Here is a 22,704-nt window from a genome sequence, read left to right on the forward strand (position 1 = left end):
TCATTGTATTGGCTGTTATATCCAACAATCACAGAATTATAGAAGTGATTATCCTTGTTCCTTGTCTTATGGGGAAAGCTTTTATCTTTACCGTTAATAGGATGTTCTGGTTTTTCTCAGTCCCTTTATCATTGAAGATTTTCTTTTCTCATTCCTAGTTGGTTGAGAGTTTTTATTACAAATGCATGTGGAATTTTGTCAGATGCATTTTCTTTTTTTTTTTTTTTTGATGCATTTTCTATATAGAGATGATTACGTTGTGTTTGATTCTTCTATTAATAGGCTGTGTTATATTCACTGATTTGCAGTTGTTAAACCAGCCTTGCATGTGGGGATAAATTACAGTCCATCATGGTGTATAATTTTTCTTGTATGTTCCTGAATTCATTTTGCTGATAGTTGTATATATGTCCATGAAGGATACTTTTCCATAGTTTTCCTTTCTTGCAACATCTTTGGCCTCAATATCAGAGGAATATAGGCCTTATAGAATGAGATGAGAAGTATTCTTTCTTCCCCTTTAAGATTAATATTATTTCTTTTTAAAATATTTGATAGAATTTTCCAGTGAAACCTAGGCTAGCATTCTTTGTGGGACACTTTCTAATACTTGGTTATTTTACACATTATAAGTTTGGTCAGATCTTCCATTCTGTTTAAGTCAGTTGTAGTAATTTATGTCCTTACAAGTATTTGTCCATTTCATTTAAATTGTTTAATTTATTGGCCTCACATTACTCATACTATTTTTCTCTTAAGTTCTGTGGGCTAATAGTGATTTCCCTTCTTTTCTTCTTGATTTAGTGTCTTGTATCTTTTCTCTTTCATGGTCAATCTGAGTAACGGTTTATGGTTTTGCCTATTTTTTGTAGAAGATCCTAACTTCTGCTCTTACTTTTTCCCCATTATTTTGTTTTTATTTCATGGATTTCTGCTCTTGTCCTTTTTATTCCCTTCCTTCTGCTCACTTTGGATTTAATTCGATCCTCTTCTTCTAGTTTCTTAAAGTAGAAGCTTAGATTATTGATTTGAAACCTCATTTCTTTTTTAATGTAGGCGTTGAAAGCTATACATATCCCTCTAACCAGTTCTTTAGCTGCGCATCATAAATTGTGATACATCATGTTTTTATCATCATTCAGTTCAAATGCTTTCTTACTTTTGCAATTACCTCTTTTACCTTGGATTATTTAGAAGAGTGTTTAATTTGCAGATACTGGAAGGTATTTCTTTCTGTTACCTGAAATCTCTGAAATATTTCCCACCTTTCTTTCTGTTACCGATTTTTATTTTAATTCTGTTGTAAGACATAGTTTGAATGGTTTCAACCTTTATAAATATATTGGGACTTGTTTCATGGCTTAACTTATACTTTGTTCTGACAAATGTTCCACATGCCCTTTAAAATAATGTATATTCAAAAAAAATGTATATTTTACTGTCGTTATGTCGAGGGTTCTGCAAATGTCAGGTGAGTTTAGATGATAGTTTATTCAAATCTATATTCTTGTTGATTTTCTGTCTAGTTGTTCTCCATGATGTTTTGAGTATTGAAAGTTATTCCCCTTGAGACCTTATGGACTGGTAAGACCTCTATAATTTTTACCTGACCCTAGCTAAACAAAAATCTGGAGACCCAAGTGAATTTCTGCAGAGTACCAGTGAAGAAAATATTATCAATTCAGGTAATAGAGTATATTTTAAATAAAAGTCTTCAGGTATTGGACTTTAAAAAAAAAAAACTTAGATAACGTATCACAAGATTATGTTTGTGTTTCATAATCCTCTGCTTCATGAGGAATTCATTTACTTTAACAAATGACCACCTTACTCTGTACAGGAAAACTATAGATTCAGGAACTTGTTGGAGCACAGAAGATGATTAGTTGTAAGTATTGAAAAGTCAGTTTACATTTTAGTGATAACAGGTATTTTATTTTTTTAAAAAAGATTTGAGAGAGAGGGAGAGTGAGAGAGAGGAGAAAGCACTAGTCGAGGGAGGGACAGAGAAAGAGGCCAAGAGAGAATCTCCAGCAGACTTCCCGCTGAGCACAGAGCCCAATATTTAGTCTCATGACCCTGAGATCAGGACCTAAGAGGAAACCAAGAGTCGACTGTGCCACCCAAGTGCCCTGACAGTAGGTATTTAAGTCTCTATTTTCTTAGGTCACTGCTTACAGATTTGGAAAATTTTTACGTTCATTGTTTCTTCTTTTGTGCCATTTTTCTCAAGCATGGGTTTATTTTGTTTGATTCATTCTTTGTCTCATACATTGAGAAGAAAATATATGGAATAACTAAGGCTGGATTATCCTGTAATCGTCTCCATTTCTGATTACTCTTAGATGGACTGTAATGAAGCCAACGAGACTTATACATTGAAACTTTAAATGTATAGGCTGGGGGAGGTGAATATATAAACCAGAGATAAGATTTGCCTGTAGCAAATCCGTATTCACATTGGTAGTCTTTCCTGAGGACAGTGGGTAAAGTTAAGTAATTTGAAGGTCCTTTTTAATACAGTCCTTTAGGTGTATGAGTAATAAACAGAAAGAATGAGGAAAGTAGATGGTGCAAAAAAATAAAAAAAGAAATAAAAGGATCATGAAATAGAAGTATTCTGAGTTTCATCATCAGTAAATGCCAACCCATGAAAAATGTCTATCCGTTTAAGACTCACTAAAAATAGAAACAGTTGTTTATTGCTCCTTAGACTTCTCCTCAATAAAAAAATAAATACATGCTCATTGAAAAAAATCAAATAGTAACAGAATAGTGTGTAAAAGTTAAGAAAAGGAAGTCTCCTCCTCCATTGTCCCCTTCTCTTCCAGTCCCTCCGGCAGCTCGTATTCTGTCTTGCTTTCTTACTCTCTGCCGTTAGGAGTAAGCCTGTTAATCCCTGGCAATGCTCTGTGTTGTGGTCAAGATGGTTAATATTTTAGGGTGTGCTAAATTGGGGTTATAGCCATAGACAGTACATTTTGTAAAACACCCCCCCAGTACACCCCAAATCCCAGTGATCTCAAGCAACATGATCTAAGAGGAGAAAAAAGAGCTTCCAGCAAAATGGGATGGAGCTGAGTAATAGTAGGTGACGACAATAAAGATGCCTGTGTCCGCGTAGTCAGGGCAGTGCTGGAAATGGTATCTTTGGGGCACCTGAATGGCTCAGTTGGTTAAGCATCTGACTCTCGATCTTGGCTGAGGTTATGATCTTGGGGTTGTGAGCTCGAGCCCTGTGTCGGACTCCACGCTGGGTGTGAAGCCTGCTTAAGATTCTCCTTCTCCCTCTTCCTCTTCCTCCACCCCTATTAAAAAAAGTGGTTTCTTCTCCACACAGGCCTGCACACTCTCTTACACAGCCTATTACTCTTTTTCTGTGTACTCCCCTTCCATAGAGCTTTCTTTTCACCATCTCCATTTCTATAAAATTAAAGTGAAGGGTGGTGATAAAAAAAAAAAAAAGTTGTAGACTGTCCATTCCCCTTAGTGGTGACCAGTTGTAAAAATGCAGTGTGGGGGTTTAAACTGAAGGCATTCAGAAAGACATCTTCATTTTGTAGAGGTTTTGCAGGAGTAAACCAGTGAGGCTTAGGCAGTTCATTCTTCCATTTAGCAAGTGACCAGCATCCTACTATGTGCTAGTCACTGCAGCGAAACACAGACAGTAAATAAATAAGAAAATAAATGTCAAATGGTGGCAAGGACTTGTGTTTGTTTCCAAGGGCGTTGTAACAAAAAACCACTCTGGCTTAAAACTAGAGTTTATTTTCTCACAGTTCTGGAGTTTAGAATTCCAAAGTGGAGATGTCAAGAAGGTTGGTTCCTTCTGAGGACTCTGAGGGGAATCTGTTCCGTGCCCCTCTCCTAGCTCGTGGTGACAGCTGACAGCTCTTTGTGTTCCTTAGTTTGTAGACACGCCACTCCAGTCTCTGGCTCCTCCTCACAGGGAGCTCTCTCACTGTGTGTGTCCAAAATTCCCTCCTTTTTTTTTTTTTTTTTTTTTTAAGATTTTATTTACTTATTTGAGGGAGAGAGAGTGGTTGAGAGAGAGAGCATGAAGGAGGGAAGTGCAGGAGAGGGAGAAGCAGACTCCCCATGGAGCAGGGAGCCCACTACAGGGCTCATTCCCAGGACTCCCTCAGGATCATAACCTGAGACAAAGGTAGGTGCTTAATTGACTGAGCCACCCAAGTGCTCTTAAGTTTTCCCCCTTCTTATAAGGACACCAGTCATGATTAGATTGGGGCCCATTCTTATGATCTTGTCTTAATTTGATTACATCTGCAAGAACCCTGTTTCCAAATAAGGGCATATTTTGAGATTTCAGAAAGGACATGAATTTTCAGAGAATGGTATTCAACTTAACGACAGCACTACAGAAGAAATTAAAACAGGATAGTGGGATATTTTTGAGTGCTGCGGTGAGATGGGCTTATGATTTTATAGAGGATCAAGGAAGGCTTCCTTTTGGGGTGTCATTTGAATAGAAAATTAAGGAAGGTGGAGGAGAGAACCTAGTGGGTATCCCTGGGGAGAACTCTTCAGACAGAGGGAGCAGTATGTTCTCCTGAAGCAGTGTGTTTAGCTGCTTTTAGGAGCATCAGGGGGACCAGGGTAGCTGAAGTAAAGTAGATGAGATTCGGGGTGGGAGGGGGGAGTGGTATCTTGGTTACATATCACAATAGGGCCTCCTAGACCTCTTGCTTTTACTCTGAGTGAAATGGGAAACCACTGAGAAATTCCAGGTAAAGGTTGGTCTGATTGACTTTATGTTTTAAAAGTGCCCTGGCTGCCATGTTGAGAATGGGCAAGGTGAAAGTAGACAGATGAGTTAGAAGGCTACCATAGTAATACAAGTGAGAAAGTGAGAAGAAGTCAGATTTTTGATACGCTTTAAAAGTAGAATTGGTAGGTTTTGCTATTTGAATGTAGGGTGTGAGAGAAAGAAACAAGCCAGGGATGACTCCCAAGTTTTTTGGCCTGAGCAACTGGAAGGAATTGCTTTTTGCTGAGAAGGGGGAGACATGCTAAGTGGGTTATGCAGGTCTGGACTTCAGGAAAGAGGTCTGGGTTCTAAATATAAATCTGGAAGAAGTCACCTAGAGGTGTTCTCTGAAGGTACGAGACTGAATGAGATCTTTGAGAAGGGAAGAGGTATGGTGTCTGGGGCACCAGTGGAAGGGGTCACTTCGAGGCACAGATAGTTCATCCAAGGCAGTGGGACACAAGGCAGTGTGGGTATAGATGCAGGTGCGTGACCAGTCTGAGGAAGAATTCAGAGACCAGTCTGGCATAACCTGAGCCATGAGAGGCTGGACAGGAGAGAGCCCAAAGAAAAGTATCCCAGGTGATGGCAGCCTAAGGGTGTCCTGGTCCTCAACGTGCTAACAGGATTTTCCCCAGAAGTAAGGGTTTTCTGTTACTGCTGCTGAGGTGACCGTTGAGCATTTCTGGCCACTTTGTAGCCCTGTGTAATTCTTTCCTAATTTCTGTCACATTCTGGGTCTGTCTCTTCCTTTCCATCCTAACTACCTGTATCCTAATTCAAGCTTTCATTACTTCACCATTGGATAGTTATAGCATCCTATATTAATTATCCTCAACGTTGTTCTTGTTCAGCTCATCCCATATGTTGGTACAGATTTAGCTATCCCCCCCCCTTTTTGTTTTAATTTTATTTTTAAGTAATCTCTACACCCAACGAACTTAAACCCTGAGATCGAGACTTGCATGCTCCACTGACTGAGCCAGCAAGGATCCCCCAGGCTTAGCTTCTTACAGCCCAGAGTTGATTAAGGGTCAGCCCTTAATCAGACACTCACCATGTCTTTGAAATTAGTCCCTCATTTCAAGGCTTTCCACAACCTGGTTCCTTTCTGCCATTGCAGGCCCCCTTTGTGAACTCTGTACTCAGACCAAACCGTATTCCCGCTCATACCCTGTGACACTGGCTTTCTTACCTCTTTATATTTGCTCATGATATTCCTTCCACAACGAATGCCCATTCTTTTTTCTCACCCTCAAATCCCAGTCTAAGGAGATGCTTGTGATTTAAGAGCTAGTGTATCCTGGGATACCTGTGCCCAGTAATGGTTTTATTGTAATGTGATACATTATCAGAGATGCTGGTGGTCTGCCATCGGTGGGACTGATAACCTCCATCTGCTTTTATGTTCTCTGTATACTGCTAAGTAATTTTTTTTTGTTTGTTTCTATTATTGATTTTAACAAAGCAGTGCTTGGGACTGGTAGTAATTACAGCGGAATTAATTCTTAGTTTCTTTGGATCAATTCATAAATCTTAGCCCCACTGAAGGAGAAGTGGTAGAAGAATCATATCTCAATATTTTGAGCTCTAAAATATACAACTTACTTCCCAAAAATCGAAAAAGAGGGGGATAAATGAAAGAAAGAAAAAGGATCCGAAGGAAGGATGCCATATAAACAGAGGGCATCATTATTTATCAGTTCGTAGGAAGATTTACCACATGAAACATAGTTGTTCTAAATTTTCTGGTGCTTGATATGTCCTTTTAAGAGTGACTCAGATTCTTATGGCATCATAAGACACTGTGCCACCCATCCCACCATCGTCCACAAAAGCACATTTAAGCGGTGGCCACCAACCTCTCTCTTCCTTTCTGTGGAGTCTGAGTCACCACTCACTGTATCTCTTCAGCTGATACATGAATTTCAGTCCTATTCAATTACCAACTTTTAATTGGATCCCATCGCCAGATTGGTCTCCTGTTCCAGAGTGTTTCCTCTTGGCTGCACTGTTACTATGGCTACTTGGTTCCTTCTACTTACTTCCTGCATTAGGTGGATGACATCCACTCTGGTATGAAGCTAGACAGATATTGTAAAATTGCTATAGTACCAAACACCATCGTCTTGCATTCTGCCTCCCTCCTACTGCCCATCTGGAATAGGATCAAGTCCACATGGTAAGGTTATTAATTCTTCTATATCACTTTTATTTTAGGAAGCTTCACCAAGTTTTAGAGTTAGAAAATTATGGAGACCCTCTTTCTCTACTCCTAGCCCCACACCTAACACATACCTCCAGACATATGGCATATACATTACATAAAGGAGCCAAAGAAGTCACTTCATTAGATGAAAAAGTCTTCCTTTAGCTTCTTTCTTATGTTAGCATCGTGTCCCAATTTTGGACTTTAAATGCACTTCATTTTGGAATTGGGGAAATTAGTTACACTTAAAGACCAAAATATGTCCTTTTTTTTTCTTTTAAGCAAACTGCTGTATGCCCTGTAAATCTGTAAATATGCATTATAACCTTCAGGTTTTGTGCGACATGTTCAGTGGGTCTTCAGTGGTTAAATTGAATGTTGTTAATAAAAAACAAAAAGACCATAGAATGCCATGGAACCCACCCTTTGACCAGGAAACTTAAAATTTTGTAGACTTGAGTTATATCATCAAGTTATTTAAGATGAGAGCTGTTATTCTTCCAGAATGAAGATTTGTTGTAATGTTCTCTTACATAAAGTGACCTTACTACTAGTGGGTTTTCTGGATGCCATTTTTCTAGTTTCTCATTAGCTTGCACTATCACCTTTTTTCTAGAGTGAGCTAAGACCAAGACACCTTTCTGTGGCTATAAAGTAGGACTCAACCGTTAGCTCAAGTAAAAAAACAAAAATAAAACGTGAGAGATTTCAGTCTGCAGGAATGGATTCTGACAATAAAGACTTTGCATTTACTCTTCTCCTTGTGCCTGGGGTTTTAATTTAACACATCAATGAAAAGGCAACATTTAAAAGGGGGGGAACACCCAGCAGGACTTGCTTTTATTAGTGCAATTTGTAAGAAATTACTGCATTTAATGAGAAAATCGTTAAGCATGAAAAAATGGGCTGTGACTGAAATTGTGGAGCTTAAATGGTGAGATTTTAATTGGGTTTTTTAGTTATTGGTAAGAAAATAATAATAATAATAATAAAAAGCCAGCCAAGGCTGTATGTGTGTTGTTGAGGTGGTCAGCATTTTATATCCTTCATTCGATTTCCTGTGCCACTGGTCACCTGTGATACTGTGGCTGTGGTGGTCTCTGTGTCAGGGCCATGGACTGTTTCTGCTCTCAGAAGGGAGGCAGGCAGCTCTTTCTGCTCAATGGAGAATTCTGGGGCAAATCATCTTGCACAATAGTTTCTAAAAGGGGGAAGATCAGGGCAGAGGCAAAGAGCAGGACAGAGCTGTGTCCGCTTCATAGTCCAGCTTCTTCAGAGTAATACGTTTGCACATCATTTACGTGAAGCTTATCCTTTTTTCCTAATTCTCAGTTTCTTTTGGTGCCACCCGGTGATTTCTTTTTCCCTCAACAAAATATATTTCATTAAAGACCACAAAACTAAAATAAAATGAGGAATACCAGATTCGCCAGACCGAGAACCACAAGCATTGAGGGCAGATTCTGCCTGAGGTCTTATATCCATCCTTTTTTGGAAATAGAAGTAGAAAGGACATTTAAGAAATAAGTCAGCATATATTTTGTCTTGGAAAGGAAAATATTTGGGGTAAGTTTTTTGTACTTCAATTTTTAGAAGATGCTTTGACTTCTATGAAAGGAGAGAAGCACCATGGGAAGGGTTCAGTCACTCCCGCTCCTCTGGTTTGTCATCGCTGTCCACACAGTTGTGTGGCCACTGTGCACTGGGTTTCACAGGGTTAAACCTGAAGGAAAGGGAGGTATCTGTAGCGCTAAAGATGTTTCAAGTAAACATGAAAATCTCTCTCTCTCTCTTTTTTTAATGTAATTCTGGTTTTGTGGAAGTATACTTTAAATATATATATTTTTAAAAATTTTATTTATTTGAGAGAGAGCATGCTGGAGAAGGGGCATGAGCAAGGGCAGGAGGGTGGAGGGAGAGGGAGAAGCAGACTCCCTGCTGAGTAGGAAGCCCAATGCAGGATGTGATCCCAGGACCCTGGGACCATGACCTAAGCGGAGGCAGACGCTTAACTGACTGAGCCACCACCCAGGTACCTCCTGTATGTGTGTGTGTATAAATAAAATTTGATATATATTGTGTATATCTATTTATATATATATTTACAATATATATACAAAATTGGCTGAGAAAAGCTTTAAGTAAATGCTTATGAACATTTTCGGTAACTTTCTATTGAATTTCATTGTATCCTCTCATCCTCTCATTAGAAAGAAGAAAAAACCCTCACATTTTATCTTCCTTTATTATTTAAAGAATTCTTCGTTAATTTTGTATCTCCAGGATCTATCCAGTGCATAAAATGGGGCATCCATCCACCTCTATGGCTTCATAGTAACACTGTGTGGAATGGCCCCTGAATCCATTCCTCACCCTTCCCCTGTGTGCACCAGATGTGGGTGGGGGTGGGGATGGGCCAGAGCTACCCCTGCAGGTTGTATTTCCCAGCCTCCCATGACTACTGGCTTCCTACAGGGTTCAGCCCCTAGGAGACCCTGGTGGGAAATTGGTAGGAGGGAAGGAGGGAGGGAAAAGCTGGGGTGTTTCTTCCTCCCTGTCTGTGTTAGGCAGCATCTCCAGTCCTCCATGGCTTCGGCTCCCCTTGGACAGACCCATGAGTGAGCTCTAGCTGTTGCACTTCCCTCTGCTCTTTTCTCCCCTCACCCTGCACTGCCAAGGGGTGCTAAGGGCTTCTTGCTGTTCTGATCTCTGGATGACAGAACCGTTCTCAGTTGGCTTTATAGCCCTTCATCACCTGTTTAACAGTTGTGCACATTACACTTCCTTTGTGAAATACTCAGAGTGATTTCTGTTCTTCTCGTTGGACCCTGACTGATAGGAACACAGCCTCTACCCACAATGACCAGTTTATATCCTGCAGTAAAGAGCCATAAGCCTGTTGGCAATCCATTTTTGTTCTGGTTGCCTGTATTGAAACACAGACTCATTTTCTTATCACGCACGTGTTGCTTACACATTTCTGGCTTAAAATGGTCATTGTATTTATGTGTGCATTTATTACTGGACTACTTGCTTTGAGTTTTGTTTGCCAATAGGTATTATTATTATTTTATTCTCTTAATTACTGACCTGACCATATACTTATTTAAGAGCTTAATTTATATCATCATTTTTTAAGTTTGTTTTGTGAAGATGCCACTGCCATTGCATAAATCTGTTCTTAACATTTACAAATAATTTAACTGCCGACTTCTATAAAGTGTGTACCCTTCCAATAAGTACATTTCACAGGAGGCATTGAGATAGTGAGAAAGATTAAATTGGGAAATGTCCTGAATGATGTCTGAGTTGAGCAAAATCATTTGAGATGAGTTTATAGCCCTTTATAAATAATGTGTGACAGATGAGTGAACCCACTGCTGTTTTGGCTCTGTCCGATGGAGGGGAAAGAACCCATAATAAATGACTTCCTTTCATTCTGTTAGAAACATCTTTGCAGAGAACAGTGGTAGTAAGCAAATGTCAAGTTGGAAACTGACAAGCACATGGCCCGGGGTATTTCGGCCCCTGTGACTGTACATTAAGAAGAGAGGTGATTCATTTTGGGGGATTTTCGGTGGTGGTGAATATTGTCTCTAGAGGGGGAGAGCATACATTTCAGATTAAACAAACACAAACAAAAAACCTGCCATATTCCCTATACATAACAGTTTTGTATCTGGGTTGCATTTTTTAATGTTAACACTAAAGTATTACTGAGACTAATTTTGTGTTATCCACAGTCTGTACATATGTGAGATGCTGGGCTAATATATAATGCCCATATTTAAAATCTCAAAATTTAGGCCATTTTGATTTTGAAGACTCCTTGAAATAAATGATAGCCCTTGCCTAAGATGGATGGCCCTTTCAATGGCCATCTTTTATATTAGCTACTAATGGGTATTATTGAGCCTCTGACTAATTCTGAAAAGCATTTTGGTGAATTATAATTGGGGCTGTGATTTACTGAGTATGAAGACTGACAGGCCATGCCATACCCTGTAATCGATGTAGAAGCAGAGACAAGCACCGTGATGATCAGCATTTCCCTGATGTGGGGCAAGGAGGACAGGGGCTTCAAGAGCGTCCTCTAGCCAAAGTAGAATATCAGTTTGTCTGCCATTTCTGGATTGCTCTTATTAAAAATGGCAGGAAAACATGAAGTGCCACCAAACTTCGGAAGGGAAGTCTCATCCACATGTTATTCAGGATATTCAGGATATTAAAGCATCTTCCATCATGGATATTTGCTGGTGTTAAATGGTTCATGATAGTCAGTGAACCACAAAATAGTCTGGATAGACTGACAGAATTCAGAATCATGAGCCAGAGGCCCAGGCCACATAACCGATGATTCCTGAAAGGGCGAAATCTGGTTCTGTGTATTCTTTGGATTTATTGCAATTTGGATATACTTATCTCTCTGTGTTCCTGAACTTCTGGAGGAAAAGACAGACAGTCTAACATATAAATCAGAAAACTCCATCCAGGTAGGCCCACAAATACATAAGAACTTCATTCTTAAATAGAAAGTACATCTTCAGACTCCTACTTCCTTTTCCTTATGTCCCTTAACTGTGTCATTACTGCATATGGATTATTAACTTTTGCTTTATTTTAGTCTCCTGAATACTTTTCTCTGTAAGATGGCAAATTGTGTGTGTGTGTGTGTGTGTGTGTGTGTGTGTGTGTGTTCCATCACATGTCAAGATAAATTGGGCCAAGGAACTGGTTTTCTGTTTTTTTGTTTTTTTTTTTTTTCCCCAAAGCAGCTAAGTCCCTATTTCATTGATATATGGACTTCCTAAGCTTCAGTACCTAATCCCTTGTGCTTTTTATACTCTTTTTCTTGCAGTCTTTATGTCATAGTGTTTGGACACAACACATAGCTCTCCTCTTTCATCTCTTGGCATCCGTGGCGCTATACCCTCCTGGTTTTTGCCTGTCTCCCTTACCACGTCTTCTTAGCAACTTTGTCAGCTCCCCTTCCTCTCTACGAGCTCTAAATGTTGCAGTTCCCTAAAAGCTTGGTCTTCAGCCCTTCTCCCCTGCAGTTGCTCTAGAGCCAAGCTCCATCCTACGTTAGGACCCTCACACAGACTGTTGTCCTCTTGAGCCACCTGCCCTCCAACCTTCCCCTAGCTGATTCTTCCTCCTCCTTCCCCTCCTGTGCTGGACTCCATGTGCTGGACCGTTTGCTTCTCTTCAGACACACCCTGTGCTTTCCCACATCTCTTCTTCATACTTCCGCTCATTCTGTTTTCTGCTCTGTGATGGCCAACTCCATTTTTCATTGCTCAGCGAAAAAGCCATGTTAATTCATGAAAATATCTTATAATCGGTCACCAGAGATTTTTAAAAATTCACATCAGCTGACATATTGCTGTATCAGTCATAGTCCTTTTCACATTTACCTCCTATTATTATTTTTGTATATGTCTTATATCTTCTTGTAGACTATCAGCTCTTCAAAGCAAGGACTTCAACCTCATGTCTTCCACAGAACATACTCCAGGGTCTTCCCTGTAACAGTCACACAGTAAATATGTACTAGGTCGAAGTAATGAAAATACTCACTGCATAAAGAGAAACATTTACATTGTAGCTCACTAAGGTCCCTCCCTCTCATTTCAAAAGAAATGAGGAGCTGAGTCTCTAGGATTACTACCCTTGGCTGATGAGTGCTGTTATTGATGGCGAATTTGGTAGCTCTGAGTATCTTTATGTCCAGCTCATCAGAGCAAGCGGGCTGCTGTAAGTGGTGGAGAGCACCGTCAAACCCTTCTGTCGCCTCACCTCTCCAAGCTGAAAACAGAGAGAGCTTCTCTTGCTTTGAGCTTCTTGTTGGTTTTCCGCTTTGCCTACTAATCAGGGCTTTGTTATTTACCTTTTTTTAAAAGACTCATCCAGACATCCTTTCTCTCCTTGGTACTGTTGGGTATTAATTCACCACTGCAGGATACATTGGTAAAGATTTCAGAAATTGCAGGGAAGTGTTTCTTTAATCCCTCAAATTTGCTAAGTACTTTATTATAATGGAGATCATAATCTCTTAGTTGGTGGCAGAGATGCAATAGTTACTGGGGATATTTTTCTCTCGCTGCAGAATGATTATATTAAGAAATTCTTGGTCCGTTTTTAGCCCCCCCCCCCAAGATTTTATTCAGTTAGCATGCAAGTGGGGGGAAGGGCAGAAGGAGAGAGAGAATCCCAAGCAGTCTCCCCGCCGTGGAGCCCGACACAGGGCTCAGTCTCAAAACCCTGAGACTCTGGCCTGAGTTGAAATCAAGACTGCGTGCTCAACTGACTGAGCCACCCAGGTGCCCCACTTTGCCCAGCTTTTTAATCCTTTCCATAGACTATAGGATCCTTAGGAAGTAAATTGATGGCACTGAGTTTCCTGTTTTTCATAAGGCATCGAACAGTGCTCAGGTCACTGTGATTCACTTAGTGGCCTCGAGCCTTTATAGGCGAGCCTTGAAAGTAGTTTCATTAGTATTGTGCATGTACCTGTTCATAATTACTATGATGCTCAGATGAGGCTGTGACTGTGGCCTCACCTTGACCGTTCAGCATAAATTGCCCGCCCAGCCAGCAAATAAGTGGTTTCAGGGCATAACTGAGAGTGAGCCTTTATGCCCTGAATCTGTACATCTCCTTGGTTTGTTCTTTACCAGTCGTTAAGGGTCAGTTTCAATCTGCTCAGTGATTTATATTCCCTAATGACTTTGTTTCTATTTTCCTCTACTTTTTTTCACACTGAAAAATACTTGTGTGTGGGACAGCCTCAAGTTGCAACCTATCTTAGAAACAATAACATTATTAATGTTTTTGTAGAATTTATGACATTGCTTGCTGACAGTTATTGTTTATTAAGTATTCATGGCTTGTAGAGTACTGAGCAACAGAGAGAGTGTTCAGGTTCAAGGGCAGAAGATATGTAGCAATGATTCCTCGTACTAAAGGGATATTACTAAATTAAGACGAGGGCTGGTCTTTTCAAATTTGACCTCTGATTGGTAGAAGATGGCATATCCCTGGCTCATTACTCTTCTCTGTCTGGCACTGTTTGACATTTATCATGAATGGGATTAGGGGAGAGACTAGAGGATCTGTTTTCCGTGACCATATTAGGAAAGACAGTTTGGAATTATGCAATTGTCCCCTAAATTCTGGGGGAAGGGGAATAAAAACCACAATTAAAAAAAAAAAAAAAACATTTAGTGTTAGTCCCAAAATGAACATTTAGCTATAATTCTAAGCATTGTAGAAATTACATTTTATTTCTTGACAGATACCAGTAAGTATTACCCAAACTTGTCAAATACAGACTTTGGGAATCAGCATTTTGCATCTCACCTGCCCTTCCCATCCACCCCCTCTCAAAGAATAGCTTTTGTGCCTACTGACCATGAAGCTCGTGAACCCTAGTACGTACTTACAGGCACACAAAGCATATATTCTCTCTAACCAGCATCACTCAAAATGAGGAAAGTAAATTTGTTGTCTTTTCTAGCAAGTCACCAACTAATAAATCGCATTGAGCAGTTTCTGGAAACTAATGAAACACCGTATTTTATGAAGAGCATGGACTGCATTACAGTCTTCCGGGAAGAAGCCATTCAGGTAACGCTAGCTATCCTTGCTTGCCTTCCTCTTCCTAAACGGTTAGCCATCATCTCACGGAAGACATACGGCAGCCCACAAGTAAGCACAGGCTTTGCAGATCATTGTTCTCACCGTGAATAGCCGTGTTGGCCAAGAGATGCCGAAATGACTAAGTCTTTTTACTATCACTGTCATTTCTGAGGGGGTATAAAGATGGGTGGGTTGAGTGGGTTGCTTCATCCCTGGGAGTCCGCTTTTTATGACATTAGAGCCAAGGCTGCATGATTCCTACTTGGGGAACCAGGGAGATTTACATTGTCGTCTCTGATGACCCGCGCATTAAAGGACTGGCTAACTACTTTAAAGAAATTGATGGAAAATATATATTGGTATAACTATTGAGAAGGATATTATGAAGATGGGAGTAGGGATCTGGAGTGCCAGGAAAAATCAAGAATGCTGAAAATTAATTACTCAGAACCACACCCTACTTTTGATGTGGGTTTTTTGTTTGTTTTATTAGGAATTTTGAGAAAACACTGTGAAAATCTTCCAAATTATTTCTAGGCTTTTATATGTAAGCTCTAGGCAAGAGTGAACAAGTTTAAATTAGAAAGTATATTTTTAAAGTAGGCGCAGTTGTAGTGTGTGTTCTCATGTGGGTGCTTAGTAAGTATTGGCTGGGAGAGTGAACAAATTCTTGAGTTGTTTAGGTTCTTACAAAGAATGATAAGAAAATGAGAAAACTGTTAAAATTAGAAGATACAGAAGTAGATGATCCAGATGCCCTACAGATAAAGAAGAATATGGGCCAAATTAAGTCAGTAAAAGCCTAAGGATCCTGCAGGTGAAGAAGGATCTGGCAAGTTGGGAAAAGGTGGTGAAAATGTATTGCTTTTTCCGCACTGCCCCCATTAGACGGGGCACCCAGTAACACTTTTGTGCCCTGTTGTCGCCAGCTGAAATTACCAGGTCACTGGATTTCTTCAAAAATAAAAATTTAAAAAAAAAAAGAAAAGAGCATCAAAAGAGACTCTGGAGACATATCAGCCACTCTTAATGTAGAGAACTTTTTATGCTGCAAACCTGTACAACACACACACACACACACACAACAGAGAAAAGGGTTTTATCACTGGGAAAAGTGAATAGTGACTGGTCATTTACTCCTGTTAAGGAATTTTTAGTAGTTTTTGGTATTTTTTAAAAAGTCCCTCTCTGTATTTTAGAAGCTGCATACCAACATATTTACAGATGACATAATATGCTCCCCATTTGCTTCCAAACAATCCCAAGGTTGTGGGGGAAGGTCGGTGTATGGGAAGGCAAGATTGGCTGATTTGACAGTTGTTGAAGTTGGATGTTGGGTATATTGAGAATTCAGGAAACTCTTCTATTTTTGTTTGACTTTGTCCATATTGAAAGTTAAAAAGCACAGCACTGGGCACCCCCCCACCCCGAAAAAAAAAAAACCGGTGCAGCTCTGAGCAGCTGTGTACCTTCCACGGATGGAGGGATTTCTGGTTCGCCGCAAACCTAGCTGAAATTTGGAATGCCAGACCAGATCTCCCATTTACCAAAGAAGGACATGATATATTTTTCTTACAAATAACAGTGGATTTGGGATACGTAGCGCTTTGTCCTGGAAGTGACTTGTTTCTGTATTTGCTCTGACCTGATGCCCTTCTGCCCCCACATGCCACCCCAGTTTTCAGAGGAGCAGCGCTTTAACGATTTCCTGAGAGCGCTTCGAGAGAAAGTGGAAATGAAACAGTTAAATCATTTCTGGGAAATTGTCGTTCAGGGTAAGGTGTCTTTTATCATTTTCTCCAAATATTTATGCTGTTTTTTTCTAAATCGAAACATAAATTATGTTGTATGGTGTGTTACGTGGCAACCTGGTGACTTTCCCTGTGGATTTGGGAAAATGCTTGGGATCCAGTGAATGAAAATAACAAGGCTTAGAAGCAAGCTTAATGAACATAAATAAAAAGTGATAAATAGTGAACATGTAGGTCCTATCTTAAACTTTGTGCAGCATGACCCATTTCCAAGATGGTACCTTTTCTGTTAGTTGGAAGAACCCGCGTGGGCAAACATTGCCCCCTTTCTCAGATTCTTAGACCCTTCCATCCTGCCGGACCCACAGCACTAACACTGACCTCACCCACATTTTGCCCTTCTACCACCTTTCGTGAGCGTGTTCTTGGGCTTTCCATATCAGCAGACGAGCATCTTCGTGCACCAAAGCCATTCCCTTACTTATTCACAGAGACCAGTGCAAACTTAACCTAGAAAGAGGGCAACACATACTCTTTCAGTGTTGGGCTTGATGTTGGATTTCCTTCATGCCTTGTGCCCGGTTTTTTTCACCTGACTTGATTTTCTTTCAGAACCAAGTATAAGATACTACCTATTAAAAATACCTCTTATGAAAACAATGATGTTGAAGATTCTGAAACTTTTCACTTGAAGTAGGACCCTCAGATTAGTTTGAACCTGTATTTCTGGGCAAACTCTGTAAAAAGGAGTTGCATATCTGTCTATCCAGCTTCTAAGGGGCAGCGTTTCATCACTCAGGCAACTATTTCCCTGACAGTTAATTTTTCAGCCCTTTAACTTCTACACTGGGGAGCAAAAGCAATTAGAATAGGTGGTGAATGGGACTTACTCAAATCACTCTGGTGTCTCTGCTGCCAGCCTAGTAGATGAAGGAGATTGGTTTTGGTATTTATTGATTGCCTCCAGCATATTGTTGGCTGAAAGGAAACTTACAGGACATACACAAGGTACGCATTTTCTGAGAGCTTATATCCTATTGAGAGAATACACATGACCTGTGCCATTTCTAGGTACAAATGGATGTTAAATGTATATGCTTTTCTGAAAGTGTATCATGCATCAGCCATTTGAGGCAGAAGAAAATCTTAGGAAGAAGAGAAAACTAAAGGGTAGATTTTCTATCCTTGATTTGCTCTCACTGAGCTAAAATTGATGTATGTGCTAAATGATAGACATAACCATTGTGAGAGCATGTTGCCTCCCAGCTGGGGCCTCTTGCCATTCCATCAGTAGCTGGTAACATTACTAGAAGTCAAAATGTCTGCAGATTCCTATATTGGGTATCTAATGGGTTTGGGCCTAAGTATATAGTCGTTCACTTATTTATTTACTAAGCTTGTCCATGCCTACATTGATGGGAATTGAAAGATGAATAAAACCCATTCCCTACCCTTGAGAAAAGTATGGTCCATTAGGAGAGAGAACATGTGTACACGTAGTTTATACAAGGTAAGATATGATGACAGCCATTTCAAAGGCATAAACAAAGTGAGCTAAAAACTCTGAAGGAGAGGTTTAATCAGGGAAGACTTCATGCAGCAGGTAAGCCCTTGAGATGTGGCCTTCATTTTACAGAGGCTAAGTAGGAAACAGGATACTATAAGATGGAAGGAACAGTGTGAGTTAAGTGCCTTCACAGACTTCATTTCTATAGAGAAGAGCACCTGTGGAGTTTTAAAAATCTCTAATGGGAAGATGGGGGGGTGATGGAGAGGAAGGTACGATCCGATCAGGATTGATTCTTTGCACTGAGATTTCACTCTGAATTACTTTTTAGATGGAATTACTCTGATCACCAAAGATGAAGCCCCTGGAAGTTCCGTCACAGCTGAGGAAGCCAAAAAGGTATTGCAGAATAACACCATCTTTAGATGAAGTATTGTAATGAATATTATTTTCTTGATGCCCATTCCTCCTTAAAAATTTTAAATTTTAAGAGTAACTGAACTAGTATACTCCCAGCATTCTTAATTGACCAATTGGCTAGTTCCTTTTCCTTCAACTGCAGTGTTTTTGTAGGAGAAATTGTAAACTCCCTCAGTCTTCCAAAGACTGCAGTCCTCATTCTAGAACTCACCCGGAACCACAGTGTCATTAGCTCTAGAGCTCCTGAGGTCCTTAGTGCGTACCAAGCATAGCCGAGACCTTGGTAAAGGCTGTGAAATCCAGGTAGTCCAGTGATTCCCACAAGGCCACACTTCAGTCACCTGGGGAGCTGTCATTTAAGAAGTACTGATGACCAGGCCCCACCCCCAAAGATTCTGGTAGTCCAAAATGGAGTTCTGGGGGCAGGGTTTGAGTTCTTAAAGCCCCTCAGGTGATTAAAATGTTAAGCAAGATAGAGACCCTCGTATTCCAGAGTAAGGCATGTCCATACCTCAAGAGTGTATGGTTCAGGTGCCTGGGTGGCTCAGTCGTGAGGCATCTGCCTTCAGCTCAGGTCATGATCTCAGGGTCCTGGGATCGAGCCCCACATCAGGCTCCCTGCTCAGCGAGAAGCCTGCTTCTCCTTCTCCCACTCCTCCTGCTTATGTTCCCTCTCTCGCTGTGTCTCTCTTGGTCAAATAAATACATAAAATCTTTAAAAAAAAAGTATATGGTTCATAACACTGAACTTCAGGTATGGTTTCTAACTGAGCCAGTCCTACTGGGACAGCACCCAGCAGCTCTCAGTCACGGGCTAAAGCCTCAGCCGTCTGCTAGGCATTGTGCTGGGTAACAAGACAACACTCCTGCCCTCTAGAAACTCACTGTAGGCTTGCAGAGGAAGATAACGGAGATTCAAAAACTTAACTACACATGCTCACGGAGAGTTTGGTCTGGGCTGGCGGACAGGAGTCTGTTGAGGGAGTGAGGGAATGGCAGGAACAAGGCTAGAAGTATTCAGCTTAGGGCGAAATTCAGGCTACATTTAAAAATGCCTTATAGTTTCAACTCAAAAAGGCGTTTGGCAGAAACCATAGTATTTTGGGGGAAAGAAGTTAGATTATATGAGAATTTGTATTAACTATACTTTGCCTGGCAGAAGCATTTTGTTAAAGAACATATATGGTCCCTGCTTTCAGGAAGTAAAATCCTGGAATTTTAGAAGCACACACTAACATGCTGATGATTGTCTCAGAAGGGGCTCCACTGTGTCTGTACCCTCTCCCACCAGTCAGGGCTATAAATATATCAGTACTCGAGAGGATGTCATTTAACTGCTTGATTTTATTTGTTTGTTACTTCATACAATGGCATGATAATGTTTCCCCTTGGAACTGGAGTGTATCATTCAGTGCTCTCCAGAGGGAAAGAACCAATAGACTATATATATGGATGTGGGTGTGGGTGTGTGTGTGTGAGTGGGTTGGGAAGAGATTTATTTATTTTAAAGAATTGGCTCGTGAAATTGTAGAGACTGGCAAATCTGAAATTCATAAGACAGGCCAGCAGGCTAGAAATTCAGGCAAGATTTCCATGGTACCGTCCTGAGGCAGGTTTCCTTCAGCTGATTGAATGAGACCCACCAATATGACCAAGGGTAATCTTCACTTCAGATCAGCTGATTGTAAATGTTAATCATATCTACAGAATACCTTCATAGCAACATCCAGACTAGGGTTTAGCACCACAGCTGGGCACTGTGGTCCAAACCAGGTGGACACATAAAATTAACCATCGCTTAGCATGAAGGCTTATCAGTTAGCTTTTGCTAAACAAGTAAAATAAGTCAAGACAAATAATTTAATTTATTTTTAATTTTTTAAAAAGATTTTATTTATTTGAGAGAGAAAGAGAGCTCAAGCAGGGGGAGGCGCAGGGGGAGAAGCAGACTCCCCAGTGAGCTGGGAGCCCAATGTGGGGCTCGATCCCAGGACCATGAGATCATGACCTGAGCTGAAGGCAGTCACCTCAACTGATTGAGCCACTCACTTGCCCTCGTCATTATTGCATTTAAAAAATTGTCACCGAGGTGAGAGTTAAGTACATGTTATTGTTATTGAAGGAAGATTAGAGCAGCGATCTAAAAAAGGTTGTATTTTTCCTCCCGGCAGTGTAGTGCATCTTAACCAAAGGTGTCATAGCTAAGTGAGTCCAGAATAGTAGAGAGGCAAGAAATCTAAGAAGGGATGACGTGCTTCTTGCAAATTGTCTGAGGCTTGTTCTGTGCTGCAAAGGCAGTGTCTTCTTTGGAACTTCAGGACACAGAGCCTAACCGTGGGGAATTGTGCTGTCCATTCAGCCGCAGAGAGGACTTTGAGTTAATGACGAGGTTTGGGGTGGTGTCCTTGAGTGGTTCCAGTGTCAGCGGCACTGATTTCAGTTGGTCGTAATTGAAGACAGCTCTGAGAACTTGTCATCTTTTTTCTTTCCAAAACATTTATTTTGTTTTTCAGGGGGGAGACATAATCGTTTGTATCAAAAATGTTTTTAACTGGCACCTGTAGGTTTTTGGAGTGAAGTGTGGAAGAGAGTGTGCGCACGTCGGGGGTGATGGGGACAATCACTGGGGGCGAGTCTGGCTCAGAGCAGCCCGCTCCATGTGGTTTCCAGGAGAGAGGACACACCTCAGCCCGCTCAGGGAGGGGAGTCCCTTCTGACAGTGCACTGCAGTAGATCGCCTTCAAAGGAGGCGTTTGTCAAGTTTGATCGATCCCCATAAAATCAGTTAGGGAAACCTGACTATAATCGAGGTTGAAGAACAGTACTCACAGCCCATTTCAAGTCTTCCAAGACACTTACGTAAGTTATTTAAAGTTAGCAAGCTGTCAAATTATCTGTATTAAATGTTGATGATTTGAAAGGAAATAATTATTCAGAGATGTCCATTTTAAGTGAAAATTAGATCATAACTTTACACTTGCACCTCTTAACGAGGGCCATTTGTCTTTGGTGTATTCTAGAAAATAGAATTTATGACTCTGAGAAAGTAGATTTTATGACTCTGAGAAATCTAGGTAAGTCAATCCTGCTACAGAAATAGAAATTTCTTCCACGATGTAAGTTTTAAATAGCCACTTTCTTTTAAATTCACTGACCGCTCTCACTTCATTTTGAAGCCTGGACATAACCATGATGCCATTTTCACATTTTTATTGTTGCTATAACCTGTCCATTCTTTCACTTCACTTTTTCTGTTTCTGTTTGTTCCTGTTAGGCGCACCATTAGCACTTGGTGTTTGGTAATCTCGGTACTGTTCTCAGGGTGTGGCTCTGAGGTGGACTTGTGTCGTGTGGCTAATCCTGGCACGTTCCAGGAGCATCCGGAAGGTTCTTTGCCTCAGGCCACCATCAGTAAAACACCTGAACTGGTGGGAGGTTAGAAGAGGCTGATTCATCATTTGAAGTTTATCTTCTTCATCAAAGAATTTTTTCTTTTCCTTTTTAAAATAAGTTTATTCTTGCTAACCTGTGTTAGGGTTAGGACAGTGACTCTCAACCAAGAATGATCACACAGGGGCTGCTACTGACTCCTAGTGACCAGAGGCCAGGGATGTTGGGAAACCGAACAGCCCCCACATCAAGAATTATCTGGCCCAATATGCTGATAATGATGTTAGGAAGCCCTGGGTTAGAAGAATTAAAACAAGCCAGATCCTTAACTCAGGCAGAGGAAATTGGCTTAAGTTGTATATAATTTTATTCAGCTGGAAAGAATTCTAATGATCTTCTAAAGGAGTTTTTATTTTTAAAACTAAAGCTTACGGGGGGGCCTGATCTCTGAAACAGAGAAAGGGGCTGCTCCTCAGTCGGTGGGTGGTGGGAGCGGCGGGGTGGGATTACCCAGGAACAGAACCTGAAAAACACTGATCTAGTCCAAACTCCTTATATTGCAGATGAAGAAATTGAGGGCCCCGAGAAAGAAAATAACATGGCTGAGATCTCTTAGTAAGTCCCTGGCGAGGAGTCTTGTTCTAGGACTGACCCCGGGTCCTCCATTCTTTTTACTCCATAGTAATAGCACAGAAGGGAGAGAGGACTAGCCTTGTGGCTTTGTCGTATTGTATCTCAGAGGATCCCAAGGGGCCAAGCTGTATCTAAATAATCATTTGATTTGAACTTGGAAGGGGGGCAGGTATCTTTTTAGCACCTGTTTTCCTGGTGGCTGCCCAATCTGGCCTTCTTTATTGTTGTTGACATTGATTTTCCCCCCGCAGCCTCATAGGTCATAGGAGTTTAGCAGTCTGGTCATTTTACAGACTCCATCTAGAGAGGTGACGTTGACTTGCAGTGTCTCCTGGCTAGTTGATGGCTGGCAGAATTGACTCGAATCAAGAGCCCTGCCGTCCTA

The 22,704-nt window shown here is 40.8% G+C and overlaps 1 protein-coding gene across 1 annotated transcript in view; it reads left to right on the forward strand.

Annotated features, from left to right (window-relative positions):
- Positions 1-22,704, forward strand: part of XRCC5 (X-ray repair cross complementing 5) — a 90,953-nt gene that overhangs the window by 62,678 nt on the left and 5,571 nt on the right. Inside the window, exons 17-19 of the mRNA XM_004762709.3 lie at positions 14,497-14,606; positions 16,297-16,393; positions 18,208-18,275. Coding sequence (XP_004762766.1) covers positions 14,497-14,606; positions 16,297-16,393; positions 18,208-18,275 — 275 coding nt within the window. The remainder of the gene's footprint in view (positions 1-14,496; positions 14,607-16,296; positions 16,394-18,207; positions 18,276-22,704) is intronic.

This window comes from Mustela putorius, unplaced genomic scaffold, assembly GCF_011764305.1.
Source record: "Mustela putorius furo isolate JIRA1106 unplaced genomic scaffold, ASM1176430v1.1 tig00000275_pilon_pilon_pilon, whole genome shotgun sequence".
In the NCBI taxonomy this organism is placed as follows: Eukaryota; Metazoa; Chordata; class Mammalia; order Carnivora; family Mustelidae; genus Mustela; species Mustela putorius.